This window comes from Crocuta crocuta, unplaced genomic scaffold (genome assembly GCF_008692635.1).
Source record: "Crocuta crocuta isolate KB4526 unplaced genomic scaffold, BGI_CrCroc_1.0 scaffold219, whole genome shotgun sequence".
Lineage (NCBI taxonomy): Eukaryota > Metazoa > Chordata > Mammalia > Carnivora > Hyaenidae > Crocuta > Crocuta crocuta.
This window is the reverse complement of record NW_027551572.1, coordinates 7,720,032-7,738,555: the sequence shown is the minus strand read 5'-3', so window position 1 is coordinate 7,738,555 and position 18,524 is coordinate 7,720,032. Positions and strand designations below refer to the sequence as shown.

The following is an 18,524-nucleotide window of genomic DNA, read 5'->3' as shown; positions in this document are numbered from 1 at the left end:
AGTTTATATTGTGCTGTTTCAGTATTTGAAGTCTACTGTGTTACTAAGAGAACTTTTAATTTCAGGTGGTAGAATTTATGTCAGTTTTTAAGATTTTTTTGAGGATTGATTTAAATGTGTCACAGATATATATCATATAACCTTTTTTATTTTCTTTGTCCAGACAGGTGATTTGGCTTCTGCACAGTTAGGAGGAGCACCAAACCGATGGGAAGTTTTGTCAGCCACACCTACAACTATAAAAGATGAAGCTGGTAATCTAGTACAGATTCCAAGTGCTGCTACTTCGAGTGGGCAGTATGTCCTTCCCCTTCAAAATTTGCAGAATCAGCAAATATTTTCAGTTGCCCCAGGATCAGATTCATCAAATGGTACAGTGTCCAATGTTCAATATCAAGTAATACCACAGATTCAGTCAACAGATGGTCAGCAGGTTCAGATTGGTTTCACAGGCTCTTCAGATAATGGGGGTATAAATCAAGAAAGTGGTCAAATTCAGATCATTCCTGGCTCTAATCAAACCTTGCTTGCCTCTGGAACACCTCCTGCTAATATCCAGAATCTCATACCACAGACTGGTCAAGTCCAGGTTCAGGGAGTTGCAATTGGTGGTTCATCTTTTCCTGGCCAAACCCAAGTAGTTGCTAATGTGCCTCTTGGTCTGCCAGGAAATATTACCTTTGTACCAATCAATAGTGTCGATCTAGATTCTTTGGGACTCTCGGGCAGTTCTCAGACAATGACTGCAGGCATTAATGCCGATGGACATTTGATAAACACAGGACAAGCTATGGATAGTTCAGACAATTCAGAAAGGACTGGTGAGCGGGTTTCTCCTGATATTAATGAAACTAATACTGATACAGATTTATTTGTGCCAACATCTTCTTCATCACAGTTGCCTGTTACTATAGATAGTACAGGTATATTACAACAAAACACAAATAGCTTGACTACTTCTAGTGGGCAAGTCCATTCTTCAGATCTTCAGGGAAATTATATCCAGTCGCCTGTTTCTGAAGAGACACAGGCTCAGAACATTCAGGTTTCTACAGCACAGCCTGTTGTACAACATCTACAACTTCAAGAGTCTCAGCAGCCAACCAGTCAAGCCCAAATTGTGCAAGGTATTACACCACAGACAATCCATGGTGTGCAAGCTAGTGGTCAAAATATATCGCAACAGGCTTTGCAAAATCTTCAGTTGCAGCTGAATCCTGGAACCTTTTTAATTCAGGCACAGACAGTGACCCCTTCTGGACAGATAACTTGGCAAACATTTCAAGTACAAGGGGTCCAGAACTTGCAGAATTTGCAAATACAGAATACTGCTGCGCAACAAATAACTTTGACGCCCGTTCAGACGCTCACGCTTGGTCAAGTTGCAGCAGGTGGAGCCTTGACTTCAACTCCAGTTAGTCTAAGCACTGGTCAGTTGCCAAATCTACAGACAGTTACAGTGAACTCTATAGATTCTACTGGTATACAGCTACACCCAGGAGAGAATGCTGACAGTCCTGCAGGTGAGTCTTAAGTCATGTCATGCCATAGATCAGCGATTTGTTAACGTGTAGGGATATTTTTTGGCTTAAGGTCTTTTCAGTATCTGGCTGCCTTTAAAGGTGATGATATGTTTCGCTATGTTTGTATGAATGGTAGACATCAAAGTGTCTTCCAGATTACTCTTCATTGAAAAGTTTTGAAGTCAAGGAATCCTTTCTCTATTATGCCAATTATGTTTGTAGTTTCCCCCCAGTTTTATATCTGTTTTCACATTTGATTGGTATTGTCAAGCATTACAGAATTTTTATTTGGCAGGTAAGGTGTCTTGGTTGTGCTTGGTGTGATGTAGGTTAAATGTTTTATGCATTATATTTGGTTGGGGAATCAGATATGTTTGGCATGATGAAAACATAACACTGGGAACCCAGACTCTCTCCCCCACTACGTAGCTGTCTGGTTTTGGCCAAGTTAACTTTTTCTCTTGCAAACTCAGTTTTCTCATTATATAAAATGGGGTTGTTGGACAGGTAACTATATCTAGGGTACTTTCCAAACCTAAAATTTTTTGATTCTGTGTTAGTTTATTCTTACAAGTGTGTAATGGGCATTACATTTAACCATGCTAGATATATGGTTACTGATAGCATGGGTAGAAATCTCAGAAGTCTACTCTTTGAATGTTGTGCAGAAATTTAAAAAACAGTTTTAAAAGAGATAGTATCATTACTTTAATGTGGTTATTTAGAGAACATCTTATTGAATGTTTTGTTGTGCACTAAGTCCTTAATTTTACTCCTCTATTTTGTATTCGGGTTATTGTGTTGATTTTACTACTATCATTACCTTCTACTGGGTCAAAGTTTGCAAACTCTTACATTAGGACACTTGAATTTAATTTTTTTGAAATAATTCCCATCACCATAGATACTACTTCTTTCTCTGAAGAAATTTGTCATCTATGCTTAAAAATTGGAATTGTTTTGAAGCCTCAGATCCGTACTTGGCAAGACTTTAATTGCATTTGAGTGTCCTGAAGCAGTTGTTTAGAGCAGCCATTATCAAACCATGGTCTGTGGGTCCCTGGGAGATCCCAGAAACCCTCTCAGAGGTCCTTGATGTCAAACTACTTTTCATAATACTCGTGTTCTTTGCCTTTTTCATTGTGGTGACATTTCCATGATAGTGGCTAAAATGGCTTGTGTCTTGGCAAAAATGAAAGTAGTACTACTTCCAAACTGTACTACTACTTGTTATATTCTTCACGACCATGTACTTGCAGTTAAAGAAAAATCGCATTTTCACTGAAGGACGACCTTGATGAATCGGTCAAAATAGTTACTTTTACTAAATCTTGACTCTTGTGCTGCATGTCTTTTAAAAAAAAATAACTTTACTGAAGTACAAGTCACATACCATAAAATTCTCAATTCACTCTTTAAAGTATATAATTCAGTGGTTTTTTATATAGTCAGACTTGTGCAACTATCCTCACTGTCTAATTTTAGAGCATTTTCATCACCCTGCAAAAAAACAAACAAAAACCACCAACAAAAAAACCCAAGCCCATCAGTAGTCAGTCCTCATTCCCTCCCTCCCCTTACCCTGACAACTATTAATCTACCTTCTGTCTCTTTGGATTTGCCTATTCTAGATTTGCCTGTTATTTCACATCAATGTAATCATGCATTTTGTGGCTTCTTTGTGTCTGACTTCTTTCATTTAGTATAACAGTTTCGAGGTTCATCTCTGTTGTAGCTTGTGTCAGTATTTCATTCCTTTTTGTGGCTGAATAATATTCCATGGTATGGATAGACCTCATTTTATTCATTTACCTGTTGAGGGACTGTGTTTCTACTTTTGGCTATTGTGAGTAACGCAGCTGTGAACATTTATGGACAGCTTTTGTGTGGATATGTTTTTGTTTATTTGGGTTATATACTAAGGAGTGGAATTGCTGGGTTGTATGGTTGTATTTCACATTTGAAGGGCTACCAAACTTCTTCACCATTTTACGTTCTCCCCAACGTTTGAATTTTCCAATTTCTCTATATCCCTACTGACACTTGTTATTTTTTTTTATTTTTTTAAATGTTTACTTATTTTTGAAAGAGAGATGGAGACAGGGTGTGAGTGGGGGAGGAGCAGAGAGAGAGAGAGAGAGAGAGAGAGAGAGATCCAGATCCAGATCCAGAATCTGAAGCAGGCTCCAGGCTCCAAGAGCTGTCAGCATAGAGCCCGAAGTGGGGCTGGGTGAGATTATGACCTGAGCCAAAGTTAGATATTTAACTGACTGAGCCACCCAGGCACCCCTCTTTTTGATCATAGCCATCCAGTTGGATGTGAAGTGCTGTCTTATTGTATTTAATTTGCAATTCCTGCTACATGTCTTTGTAATATTCTTTGTGACAAAATGGGAAGTATGCTTTAATGAAGCAATTTCTATTTCATGCTGTAAATAAGATGATTATCTTTAAAAAATAATTTTTTTCCTGATTATGCAAGGTGAACTGTATGCTGTTTTTATGAAAGACTGTTTTTACTTGAAATTACAACTGACAAACTATGGTTATCGAGAGACTCATGTATTTAAGGCGAATACTTATTTAAAAAAAAAAAAAAGAGTTAAGTGAGCCTGTCACTTAAGAACAAAAGCCTGACAGTATTTGCTACCGATGATAAAATTTGGGTTTTCCAGTGAAAATTAGAATTTTGGAAAACTCAGGTCTATTCCTAATGACTTAATAGCTTGTTAATAATTAAACACTTTGTTGATGACATGGATATGATATTAGTAAGTAGGATTTGATACTGTATTAAAATGAAATGTGCCAACATTTGGAAAATTTGTGTGATAGCTCAGTTGAACCAGTAGTTGTCAAATGACCAGTTCACATTACAAAATCATGCAGGGGTAAAAAGATCCATTTAAAGTTTGAGATAAACCTGTAACAGGTGTATGGGAAGTTTATCAGTATGGTTTCAGATTTTACACCGGAACTGACTTTTAAGAAACTGCCACCTGTCAAGTTTGACGTAGTATCATACAAAGAATACCCACAGTTGACTGAAAAGACCATCATTATTTTTTCCTTTTCTAGCCATGTTTCTTTGTAAGACTAGACATTCTTCATGCGCTTCAGCCCAAACCACATGTTGCACAAGATAGAATGTAGAATTTTCTTTTAACCTAGATATTTTTAAAGATATTTGCAAAAGTGTAAAACATGGTCTCTCATTAAGCTTTTTGTTTATATTTTTGGAAAATAGTCGTTTTTCATAAAATGTTAATTTATGTTGACGTGGATTTACTATTTTTAAACAAAACAAAAAATTAGTTTCTCTTATAAATTTTAATATGGTAGATATCAAAATATATAACCTACATGAACAAAGCTTTTGGAGACTTCAGTAATATTTAAAACTTAGAAGGAGTTCTGAGACCAAAAAGCTTGAGAATACTGGTAGAATAACAGACTTCTGAAGATTTGCTGGTAGTTTTTAGAAACCAGTTTTTAAAGCTTGAATAAAGTTAAGGTTGTAGAGATCTATACATGCTAGAAAAACATCCCTAGGGAATTTATTTGTGATTTTGTGGATTTATGTTAGTCATAAATCAGATTGTTACAAAGTACCAAATGCTTCATTAGTTTATTTCTAAAATACTATCAAAATAGTAACATTGTATGAAATAAATACGAAGTGGACTTTTTAAAGTGGTAATTTAATTTATTGAATGGTGGCAAGGAAGGTAAACTAAAAGAAGCACTCCGGGAGGCCATTAAAAGTGAATTTTGTCCCAATTTTAAAGGAACGGGGAAAATTTTTGAGAAAAGAGAATGGGAATAAATGCTACATAGTAGACAACAGCATAATTAGTAATGAAACGCAGGAAATTCTAATTTGGGGGATATTTGGTGATTGGAAAACTATCCCTTGGTGTGCTGACTTTTTAATTGGCAAGAAGCAAGATAACTTATTTTTTAAAATTTTTAATGGTTTATTTATTTCTGAGAGAGAGACCGCGTGAGCAGGGGAGGGTCAGAGAGAGAGGGAGATAACAGAATCTGAAACAGGCTCCAGGCTTTGAGCTATCTGTCAGCACAGAGCCCGACACAGGGCTTGAACCCACGAACCATGAGATTATGACTTGAGCCGAAGTCAGACGCTTAACCAACTGAACCACCCCGGCGCCCCTAGATAACTAATTTTAGGATGTGTTTTTCCTGAAAATGAGGTTTTTAAAATCTGTATTAGAGCATAGTATTCCCAGATGAAATGCTTCAAAAACTGTTAACATCATTGGTTTGAGTTTTTGGTTTTGTAAGTATGTAACAATTTTCACAATAAATGAGAAGGCACACATTTTTTTTTTTTTTACTGGGGTTTTGGAATTTCTTTGACTTTTTGTTTTTCTTAAGCTCCCCTTTAACAAAAATGACCTGCTCTTGCCTGTTTAAGGCACTGCATCTGACTCTGGGCTCCTCCTCATGATGGGTATCTTTAGTGACTCTTATCCCTTAGAAACCAGACTGAACATAGAGCTTGTCATGCTCGGAGCTGCAACTGCACTCACTGATTATATTTCTGTTTCTTACCCATTGAGAAATGCATGCTGTTCTGTTGTTGAAGTTTTGTTTTGTCTACCATTACTGGGTATTTGAAGATGGGTAGGAGGAGACAAAGTATGGATTTATGTATCTTTCCAACATTTTTTCTGATCAGAAAATGTCTTCAGAGTTCACATCAAGACTGACTTACTCAGGCTCTCAAATTTTAGTCCTCTACCAGATTTTGTTATATAAATACAAATTTATCCTTCAAGACTGGGCACATTTAAATTTCAGTCAGATGTTTGAGGTAGGAAGAAAGGTTTATGGAAAGCATTATTTCTTTATTTTCTTAAGATTATTAATTTTGAGAGAGAGCTTGTGTGTGTGAGTTGACGGGAGGGGCAGAGAGAGGAAGAGAGAGAATCCCAAGCAGGCTTGGTGCTATCAATGTAGAGCCCAGTGCAGGGCTCAATCCCATGAACCCTGAGATCATGATTAGAACCCAAATCAAGAGTCAGACACTTAACCAAGTGAGCCACCCAGGCGCCTCTCATTACTTCTTTAGAGCAAAAAGCCTCATGTTTGGAATTTCCTATTACTCTTGGATAACTGCATAGTTGTGGATTGGTTGGTAGCTGTGCTTTTTAAAATTAGTAGGGAGAAAATGGAAGCATTACAAAAAGTTGGATTTTTAAAACTTTCATAGTTAAAAGTGTTGAAGGGCAAGGGCAAAAGGGAGAGATGTGTCCACCACTATTTAGGTGTTTTTAGATATATACTGTAATTCTTTCTTGGCAGTAATCTTGTTACTATTCTAACATTTGGGTAGAAAAGGAAACTGGCCCAAGGCTCTTACAACTAGCCTTTGTGTGGTTTTTGTTTTTTTACTATACTACACTGATTTGGTGTTCTGCTATTTAATTTGATTTACATCAGTACGGGGTTTTTTTCTTTCATTTTTTGGAGGAAGGTACTAGCCATATATATATTTTTTCCATGGTAAGTGGAAGAGGAATATCTTCTGAAACCTTTTTATTGGTGATTCTAACAAAGTGAAAGTAATAATACTTTTTGGTTTTATCTAAGTAATCATACGTCAGAACTGGCTGATTATAGGAATGTACAAATACTGCTAAAAGGTCAAAACTGTTGCTTGAAAAGGAGAGTGTATGATAGGAAATGCAGTCTTTGTAGAGCTAAAGAATGGAAAGAAATGTGACTGACTGTGATCCATGATGATTTAAGGTAATTGGTAGATCTTTTAGCCCTCTTATACAAATAGAGGGGCCAGTCTAGCTATTGTTTTATGTAGACCTTAAAAGTGTTTTATTAAACGTAACCTGAGGATCTTTTAGATATTACACAGTATACCCTGCTTTGTTTCTAATTATGAACTCTTCATTTGAGACTTTGTATACTGTATATGCTTTCACTAAATTTTGGAAACTTCTAAAATTTTTATTTTAAGGCTTTGGAAAATCATTCATACTCTGATTTCCCCTATGCTTTTTATTCATTCAGTTATAGTCTTATAATTATGTGTTTTCTGTACTTACTGACGTTGCTTTATTTGCTTATAAAAGTAGTACATGATTGCTATGGGAAATAAAAACATTGTGGAAATATTTTTTTCTTTTTGGACATTTTTTTTAAAGTTTATTTTGAGAGAGAGCATGCACACATGCAAAAAGGGGAAGGGCAGAGAGAGAATTCCAAGCAGGCTTTGAGCTGTCAGTGCAGAATCTGATGTTGGGCTCAATCTCCCAAATTGTGAGATCATGACTTAAGCTGAAATCCAGAGTTGGCTGCTTAACTGGTTGAGCCTCCCATGTACCCCTCTTTTTGGAAATTTTAAGGTAGGAGGTGGAAGTCTGTAATCTTTCAGGATAAAACTTGGTGTCATGTATGTTTTTTAATATTACAATCATACTGCCTATACAGTTTTTTAATCCTGCTTAAGTTTTAGTTAGTTTTTTTTTTTTACTTTTTTTTTTATAGGATGAACATACCTGCTAAGTATTTAGGTCAGGAATTATATCCTATTTAATTATCTATTAATATAGATAAAAGTAACCCCATATGAGGATGGAAGAGCCAGGGATCTCCGATTCACTGCTTAGAACCAAGAGCTGGCAGGCGCCTGGGTGGCTCAGTTGGTTAAGCATCCAACTCTTGATTTAGGCTCAGGTCATGATTCCAGGGTCGTGGGATCAAGCCCTGCATCAAGGTTGCTTAAGATTCTCTCTCTACCTCTGCCCCTCTTCCCTGCTTGCCTGTGTGTGCTCTTTCTCTCTTAAACAAAAACAAAACAAAACAAAACAAAACCAAGAGCTGGAGTACAGCTTATTTTTTTTAAAAGGGGAATTTAAAAAGACAGTGTTGCTCTCTGTTACTCCACGGTTTGGCTTAATTGAGGCTGTACAGTTACCGAAATGTGAAGAGGTTACAGGGAATTAGGAGGACAGGAACACCATCTGACCAGCATTTAAACTGGTCTGAAACGCTGAACTGTACAATCTCAGGGTCTGGATTTGTGATATCCCTAGTGTTTCCTTTAAACCCAATATGAGATTTGGGTCAGTGTTGGGGCCAGGGAGATTTGTGAAGGCACTTGCAAGAATTCCAGCCATGGAATACAGAGAGAAAAATTTTACTGAAGATAAGCCTGAAAACCAAAATTCCAAAATACATGGTGAATGCAAAAATCTATGAAAGCTAGCCAAGAAACTCAATAATTAGGAAATCAGTTTATGTCAGATTAAAGAAAGAACAACCTATTGAAGAGTTTAATTTAAAAATCAGTATGTTTAGGGGCACCTGGATGGCTCAGTTGGTTAAGCGTTTGACTCTTACTCGGCTCAAGTTATATATGATCTCAGGATTGTGCATTCGAACCTCTTGTCAAGCTCTGCTTTGGGCATGGAACCTACTTAAGATTCTCTCTTCCTCTACTGCTCATGCTCTCTCTCTAAAAAAATAATAAAATAAGATCAGTATGTTTATAATTGTCAGTGGTATAAAGGAAGTTGTAAAACAAGGGAAGATATGTAAACCAAGAATCAGAAGTCCTAGAAATGCTAAACATATTTCGTTGCTTCTAAAACACACATTGTTTAACATTTAATATTTCTGAAACACGGAGTATATCTTACAATCTATGGCATGTCAGTGTTTAATTTATAGTGCTTTTTCTTTTTTACTGATAATGGTGTGTCTTGTCAGCATTGTTTTAGATTAGGTGAAATAAAGAAATTTGTGGAGGAGTGGGAGGAGGAAATAGGGGCAGTCTTTAGGCTAGACCTAGGAAAAGAGTGAGTGAATAGTAATGTACAGAGGAATTTGCCCACAATATAGCATAGAGATCATGAACGAACAGTCAGGAGACTTGAAAGAGAGCCACCAAGACAGGAATTTTATAAAAAAAATAAACTAAATGGTAGGAGTAGTATTTGTTGAGATAATGGATGAGAATTTTCTTCTGTTGAAGAAATATAGTCCACAGATGAAAATTTTACTTCAGGTATTAAGAAAAACAAAAATAAATTCACCCCTGATTTATACAAAAATTATGGAGAAGAATAATCTTAAATTTTAACAGAAAGACATTACTTACATAGAAATTGCGGAACTACAAACACATCTGTGTCATCAGCCACACAGATGCTGGATGGGTAGTGTAGTAATATCTTCATAGTCCTGAGAGAAAGTAACCAGCAGTTAGGAATTCTATGCGCAATTAAACTTCTACTCAAAACTTAGGATGTAATGAAGACATTTTACATATTCAAGGCCTGAGAGTTTACTGTTCAGAGACCTCCCTAAACCAAGCTTTGCGCAGTGGCAGTATCGTAGCCAATGAGGTTTATCCGAGGCGCGATTATTGCTAATCAAAGACCTCCCTAAACCAACTACTGAAGGGTTAAGTAGAAAAATGGAAATGAGTGGTCAATGAGGAAATAATAGTGATCACAGAAGTGGATAAAAAATTAACAGTGTAGAGGCACCTGGGTGGCTCAGTTGGTTGAGTGTCTGACTCTTGATTTCATCTCCGGTCCTGATTTCTCAGGGTCATGGGATTGAGTCCTGTGTCGGGCTCTGCACTGAGTGTGAAGCCTGCCTAAGTTTCTCCCTCCCTCTTTCTCTCTCTCTTTCTCTCTGTCTTTTTCTTTCTCTCTCTTTACTCCTCTCCCTTGTCTCTCTCTCGAAAATAAAAAAAATAAACAGTTTAACTGACAATAAAATACTTGTAACTTTAAGAGTTGTAGGAAATTTCATAAAGCAGAGAAATGTATAGTGAACTTTAATGTAACCACCTCCTCGCTTCAACACTTATCAGTGTTCTGTCATTCTTCTTTCCTCTATTTCTGCCTTTTAAAATTTTATTCTTTCAGAGTATTTTAAAGTAGAATTTCAGAATTGTATAATTTTAACACAGAATACTGATGGAATGATTTCTCTGTGTGTGGTTTGGGAGTCAGTCTCTGGTACCTTTTCATGGGGGTCTGTGAGGTCAAAGACATTTTCATAATAATCCTAATATGTCATTTGCCCTTTTTACTCTCATTTCACATGTAGTGTGCAGTTGAGTTTCCTGAGGCTATACCCAATGGGTGGTAGCAACAGATTGAACATAGAAGCTTATATGAGGTCTAGTTGTTTTCTAATACGCTAGATATTAAAGAGATTTGGAAAACATTCATATTCTTCCCACTTATTTGAAAATATATTTACATCAAAATGTTGATGTTAACGTTTAATGAGTTTTGTTATTTTAAAGTTAATACAGTTTAAAATTTTTCCCCATTTTGATTCCTAATATGGTAAATATTGGTAGATTATACTTATGTAAACAAAGGCCCTTTGAGTACCTCAAATTTTTAAAATTTTCTTTTTAAAAAAATTTTTTTTAAACATTTCATTTATTTCTGAGAGAGAGAGACAGTGTGAGCAGGGGAGGGTCAGAGAGAGAGGGAGACACAGCATCCGAAACAGTCTCCAGGCTCTGAGCTGGCTGTCAGCACATGGGGCTGTCTGACACGGGGCTTGAACCCATGAACCGTGAGATCATGACCTCACCTGGAGTCGGATGCTTAACCGACTGAGCCACCTAGGCACCCCCCAAAAAACTTTTATTTTTTCTTAATTTTCTAAATTTTAATTTTTTAAAAATTTATTTATATTTTTAAATTTGCATCAAGTTATAGTATACAGCGCAGCAATGGTTTCAGGAGTAGATTCCTTAATACCCTTTACCCATTTAGTGCATCCTCCCCCAACCCCTCCAGCAACCCTCAGTTTGTTCTCTTTAAAGAGTATCTTATGTTTTGTCCCTCTCCCTGTCTTATGTTGTTTTTGCTTCCCTTCCCTTATGTTCATCTGTTTTGTGTCTTAAATTTGTCATGAGTAAAGTCATATGATATTTGTCTTCTCAGACTAATTTTGCCTAGCATGATACCCTCTGTTTCTGTCCACGTAGTTAGTTGCAAATGGCAAGATGTCANGGGTACACACATGCTTTCCATGCTTTGGCTATTGTCGGTAGTGCTGCTGTAAACATTGAGGTGCATGTGCCCCTTCGAAACAGCACATCTGTATTCCTTGAATAAATACCTAGTAGTACAATTGCTGGGATATAGGGTAGTTCTATTTTTAATTTTTTTGAGGAACCTCTATACTGTCTTCCAGAGTGGCTGCACGAATTTGCATTCCCATTTTTTTGTAAAGACATTATTTACATACTTTTTAAAAATTCATCCTTTTTAGGGCATAATTCTGCACATTTTGACAACCACATGCACTTAACATGTAATCTCAGCCATATTCAAGATACAGTATCATTTCATCACTCCTACCAATTCCTATGTACCACTTCATAGTCAGCTATTCTCCCTCACCCCATCCTCTGCAAAATCAATATAACTCACACAAACAAAAGCTCCTTGATGTCCTCAGTAATTTTGACCTGAGCCGAAGTTGGACGCTTAACTGAGCCACCCAGGCGCTCCTAGTAATCTTTTAATTTTACCTAATATCCTCACAATATTTAACTTTCCCCAGTTGGCTAAAAAAATGTCTTTTTTAATAATTAAAAGGGATTAAGAGGTACAAACTTCCAGTTATAAAATAAATAAGCCATGGAAATGAAAGTACAGCATAGGGAGTGTAAAATAGTCAATAATATTGTAATAACGTATAGTGACAGATGGTGACTAACGTGAATTGTGGTGAGCATTGAGTAAGGTATGGAATTGTCAAATCAATATGTTGTACACTTGAAACTACTATGACACTGTATGTCAATTGTATTTCAATAATAAATTTTAAAAAATTTAAAGGCTTTTTAAGGATTAATTTGTTCAAATTAGGATTCAGAGACTATTATATTTTATTGATTGATGTACCTCTGACTCTCTGCTTCTCAGCTAATAGTTTTAACAGCTTTTCATTGTCATTTGGATTCACTATTTCATTAAGGTTTGTACAGTGACGATTTTTCTAGTTTTCTGAGTCTTTTTGTGTTCCAGCTTTGATTCTTCCATAAAAAAACTTTCCCTTATTAGCTGTTTGGTTACCAAAAGTAAGGTTTGTACAAGAAAGGCAAGATACGGGCATTTGCTTTCCATTGTTCCTCTCTGTAAAGAGAGCTTTCCTACTATTCTTACTTTCTAATCTTAGACTCTAATGAACTTTTGTGTGCTGCTCAATTTAAAAAAAAAAAAGGATAAACTATTAAATTCATTCCTTTTATTTATCTGTTTTTGAATGAATTGGTGTCCTAGTCCTATCAGATTCTCTTTATTTTTTTGGGATATCTTTATGAACTCATGTTTTATCAATTATGTTTTAATATATAGCATTCATTTTTGGTAGTTAATGTTTATATTGTTGAAAAAGAAATGGAATGCTAAATATGAAAATAAAGGAATCCAGGTGTGGGTAAAGGTTCTTGTCATTTTTAGGAGGATGATCTTTACAGAGAATAGTTTTAGTCTTTTTGTAGAAATTTATAATTTTGATATAAGAAACAAGAGGGAAAAAATGCAATTTTTAACTTCTAAATTGGGGCAGGAGATAGAAAATTATCAATCCAGTAGAAAATTATCTGCCTGACAGAAAATTGGAAAAGAGAAGAAACATAGCAAAGCAAAAGAGTCCTAGATACAGAAATTCGGGACTCTGAAAAGGAAACAGAAAAAAATAGTAGTAATTTCACAGCCAGTAAAGCTGGTAAATTATTTGCTAGTAATCTGCTATGTAATATTCCAGTCTGTTTTTCTGTGCATATTATATATTCTTAAGTGTCTTGATAAAATTGAGGTCATGTACACAACAGCTTTGTAACTTTTTCAAACAATGTATTAACGTGCATTTTTCCATAGTAGTTTTCTGCATGATTATTTGGTTTCATCACTAAGTATGTTTGTATGGATGTTCCATAATTTAATCTCTTATCAGGTGTTTAGGTTATTTCTCATTTTTTCCTATTATATAGAAATCTTTGCTCACATTTCTATTTACTTCTATTTCTATTTACTTAGTTTCATCACTAAGTATGTTTGTATGGATGTTCCATAATTTAATCTTTTATCAAGTGTTTAGGTTATTTCTTATTTTTTCCTATTATATAGAAATCTTTGCTCACATTTCTATTGCATAAGTACTAAAAGTGGAATTGTTGGGTTAAAGAATGTTAATTATTTAAGACTTTTCTATGTGTTGCAAAAATGCTCTTGCACCGGCATTATACTTTTGCATGCTTCATTCATACTTGGATATCATTTTATCAAATGAGCAAAGTTTTGGAGGGCATAAATAGAATCTAATGCATTCATTTATTATTAGGGAACTTGAATGTATTTGCCTCTTTATTGGCAAATTGTGTTTGGTCAGTTGCCTTCCATGTTTTTTTTTGCATATTTCTCCCACATTAATTTGTAAAATATTTTTATATATGTATATTTTAAAGACATCTTTATATGTTAAGGACATTAATCTTTTGTTACATGCCACAAATATTTTCTCCGTTTGTCTTTAAGTTTGGCCATGGTGAGTTTTTGGTATATGTAAGTTTTTACTAGACACTTTTTTGAGCAAAATAGTTTAGAAACTTTGGAACATAGCTTTTGAGTTTAATTTATATTCATTTACAAGTCATCTAATGTAATTCAAGAGTTTCTGCAAGTCATTGGGAATTTCAGATTATAATTCTTATCTGGAGTACAATGTATACTTTTTTCAGAGGAAAAGCATTTTAGATTCTATGGAAATATAGTGTTCACACATCCATGAATAATTCTTTGAGGATGATGCAGCAGTCTCAGGTAACTGTCTAACATTGGTAAATATAATAGCAGTATTATTCTTATGTAGCTATGCAGTTTAAATCTTGGAATCTTAGGTCAACTAATTCAACTCATGAGATGCATCTTTAACATGGTGCTCAGTGTCTGTTTCTAAATATTTTTCCCTTTATTTTTTTTAAGTAGTATATTCAATTTGACATTAACCAAATTTATTCCATAATGTCGTCAGTAGTAATAAAGCAAGTTAGGTTCTGGATAGACAGAACACAATGGAAAGCACCTAGTGTGTGATTTTCATTAGTATGCTTTCATTGATACATTGATCTATAGTGCTGTATTACTTTTAATCTAAGAGAATAACTTTATTAAAGCCAGTCTCTAAAATACTGGATCATTTTAGTGGTTCTTGGGATAGTTTTTGTATCCAGTTTTATTTTATGAGGGTACTTGACATGACGCTTTCCATAAATCTCATAAATTCTCCTCTGATGAGTAGTAAAAACATCTTCTCCGTAACCTGGGTGAGAGTAATCTATCATCATTCATTCAGTCAACAGATGTTTGAGGGTATGCTAAACTATTCCAGGTAATTTTTTTTAAGTTCCTTGCTATAGTAAAGAGACAAAGTCGTTACTCTCATGAATTTGTGTTTTAGTGGCTGAAGACAAGTAGCAAACAGTAATTTTAGGTAATTAGTGTTATGAAGAAAATAAAACATAGGATTATGGAATAGTAGGAAACATGAAAAAACCTCATGGAGGTTGGTGGTTATTTTAGGTAGGATATTTAGGAAATACCTCTTTATAAGGAAATAGAATTGTAGTACAGATCTAAACATTAGGAAAGGAGCCTGTCATACTGAGATCTATAGGAATGAGCGTTTCTGGATGGGGGAATGAACTGGGGTGGTTGGAGCTTGGTGAATGAGAGTTGTTAGAAGATGAGACTGGAAGAAAGCAGGGGCCAGATGATATAAGCCATGGGAAGCTATTTGGATTTTTATTTATTTTTTAATAGGAAAACCTAGGAAGGTTTGGAGTATGGAAATGACCTCATTTTATTATGTTTTAAAAAGATCACTCTGGGAGATCTCTGTGGGGGATGGGGATGGGAATGGCAAGAGTAAGCACAAGACTAGCGCCACAGTATAGGCAAAAGAGGATACTGAATTTGGCTAGGCTGGTAATAAGAAGTCTAGGGAAGGGTGGCGTAAATGGAGAATTAGGACTTCTGTTTTGGCTCTGTTAATTATGAAATGCGTATTAGATAGCCAAATGGATGGTTTAAGTAAACAGTGGATGGGCTAGAGATAAGACTTTGGGAGTCATTAATGTAGATAGAGTGACCAGAGGAATCTTTTGGATCATTGCTTCTCAATATTTGGGTGCATGGTGGGCTCTCACAGGGAACTTTTAAAAAATGCCAACAACTCTTGTTCACCTTCCTCCCAATTCTAATTTAATTGCCATGAATGAGGTTTAGGAAAGATCTATTTTATTTTATTTTAAAAATTCTTTTAATGTTTTATTTATTTCTGAGAGAGAGAGACAGTGTGAGCAGGGGAGGGTCAGAGAGAGAGGGAGACACAGAATCTGAAACAGGCTCCAGGCTCTGAGCTGGCAGTCAGCATAGAGCCTGACGTGGGGCTTGAACTCACGAACCGTAAGATCATGACCTGAGCTGAAGTCGGACGCTTAACCGACTGAGCCAACTAGGCACCCCTATTTTGTTTTGTTTTAAAGTTTATCTATCTTGAGAGAGAGAGAGAGTGTGTGAGCAGGGTAGAAACAGGGAGAGGGAGACAGAGAATCCCAAGCAGGCTCTGTGTGAGGCTCAAATTCATGAACTATGAAACCATGACCTGAGCTAAAATCAAGAGTTGGATGCTCAACCAACTGAACCACCCAGGCGCCCCAGGAAAGATCTATTTTAAAAGTCCTCAAGTGATGTTGAAGTGCACTTGTTTTGAAAATTAATAGAGAATATAGCTAGAGAAGAGATTGGAAAGTAGTGTCACTTGGAGCCTCAAATTATTTTTTTAGATTTTTCAATTGTAATGTCTAGCACAGAATCATAGGTAACCAGGCATATGAGAAGATGAGACAGCATGAGTGAGACCCGTCAGACAACAGAAATAAGACTTACTTGAACTCTGGATATTAGAATTATCAAACATAGACTAACATGGGCTGTTTACTATGGTCTAGGAGATAAAAGCCAAACTTGAGCACTTTTTTTAAGTTAGGTTTTTAAAAAATATTTTTAATGTTTATTTTTGAGAGAGAGGGAGGGAGAGACAGAACTTGAAGCAGGCACAGACCCCAACATGGGGCATGAACTCTCAGACCGCAAGATTGTGACCTGAGCTGAAGTCCGATGCTTAACCCACTGAGCTACCTAGGCTACCCCCAAGCTTGAGCACTTTTTTAACAGAGTTAGAGACTATTACAAAAATGACATAGCATATTTGTAAAATAACCAAATAGAAATTTCAGTAACTGAAACTTAAAACAGCCAAAATTGAGAGAGAAATCCTTGGAACTGAATCCTATGCATTTCAGCATTCAGGAAGTGAGAATTAGAGGAGGTGCCAGCAAAGGAAAAAGAAGTAACTTCCAAGAGAGAGTAATATCCAGGAAGTCAAGTGAATAAAGTGCTTAAGAATGGGGGAGAGTGTTCTTTTCAGAAATTGTGCAAGGTATGTAAACTAATAGAGAAATGGGATTCTGGTTGTTAGTGACAAGTTTTAATGGAGTGCTGGTGAGGAAGGGCTGAATAGAATGACTTAAAAGATTTAGGGGAAGAGGAAGTAGTGATAGTAATTACAGACTAATATTTTAAGGGCTTTTTGTTTTTTTCCTGTTAAGAGGAATTTTGAAATAGGAGATGGTAGGGGCGCCTGGGTGGCTTAGTCGGTTAAGCGTCCGACTTGCGCTTAGGTCATGATCTCGCGGTTCGTGGGTTTGAGCCCCGCGTTGGGCTCTGTGCTGACTGCCAGCTCAGAGCCTGGAGCCTATTTCAGAGTCTGTGTCTCCTCTCTCTCTGACCCTCCCCTGCTCACGCTGTCTCTCTCTCTCCTAGAAATAAATAAAACATTAAAAAAAAAAGAAATAGGAGATGGTAGCTGGAGATGGACTTGAGGTCGAGGTAGGGTTTTTCTTGTGAATGTCTCAATAAAGAGTGAGAAATTGATGCAGAGAAAAAGGTATAATAGAGGAAAATTTTTAAGAGGGCAAGCAAGATGAAATACAGGACACAGGTGTAGGGGTTGGCCACTGATAAAAGTAAGGATAATCACATGTTTTGACAGGAAAGGCCTAAGATGGAGCTTTGCAGATGTAGATATGTGGTGGGAGGATAAGGTAATTCTTGTCATACTGCTGGTAATTTCCTTTTGTAATAAGACACAAGCTGAGATGGGTGAGGAGGTCAGGTGATAGAAATTTAAGAAGGAAGAAGATATAAAATGGTCATCTCAAAGAATTGGGAAATAAAATTACTTCCCAATTGCAGGGGTCACTGGGTGCCTACTTGAGTAATTAGCACAATTGTGGTTTTTTTTTTTTTTTTTTTTTTTTTTCCAGTACCTTTAGCAGCTTGGATGCTGGTGCACAATTAACTTTTTTGTTTCCTTGTAGAAAGTTCTGAGTCCTTTTGGTTTTATCTTTGAAATATTTTTGTGATCTGTTCTTCCTCTCCATTCTTATATTGTTAGTCTGGCCTTTACTGTTCTAGGCTCTTGTTTATAACATTTAATCTTTTTCTACGCTTCAGTCTTTCCCCAATGCATTTAAAATTCTTTTAAAAAATGTATTTAGTTATTGAATAAACAATACCTGCACAAGGCACAAATTCAGAAAGTATGAAAGGATAATTATTAAAAAGTTAGAGCTTTCTTCCCTCCATATCTTAACCACCCAGTTCCCTACCCTAGAGATAGCCATCATTATCAGGTTTTTTTTATTATTATTATGGAAGTATAGATGGCAGTATATTTTTAATGGGTGAAATATTTCTAGTGGAAGGATACATGTACAAACATTAATATACCTTTCCTATAGGTTCTCTACCTTAGAATTGTATCATGCTATACCCCCATTCTTCTGCATTTAAAATTTTTATGTTGGATATCTTAATATTACAAGTGTAAAGTTCTCTCATTTTTAGC

At 35.9% G+C, this 18,524-nt stretch overlaps 1 protein-coding gene and 1 pseudogene across 1 annotated transcript in view; both read left to right on the top strand.

Annotated features, from left to right (window-relative positions):
* The first annotated feature begins 650 nt into the window (after positions 1-650).
* Positions 651-18,524, top strand: part of SP3 (Sp3 transcription factor) — a 49,038-nt gene continuing 31,164 nt past the window's right edge. The window contains exon 1 of the mRNA XM_077751132.1: positions 651-1,523. Coding sequence (XP_077607258.1) covers positions 740-1,523 — 784 coding nt within the window. The 5' untranslated portion in view covers positions 651-739. The remainder of the gene's footprint in view (positions 1,524-18,524) is intronic.
* LOC144220875 (U4 spliceosomal RNA) lies at positions 9,880-10,031 on the top strand (annotated as a pseudogene).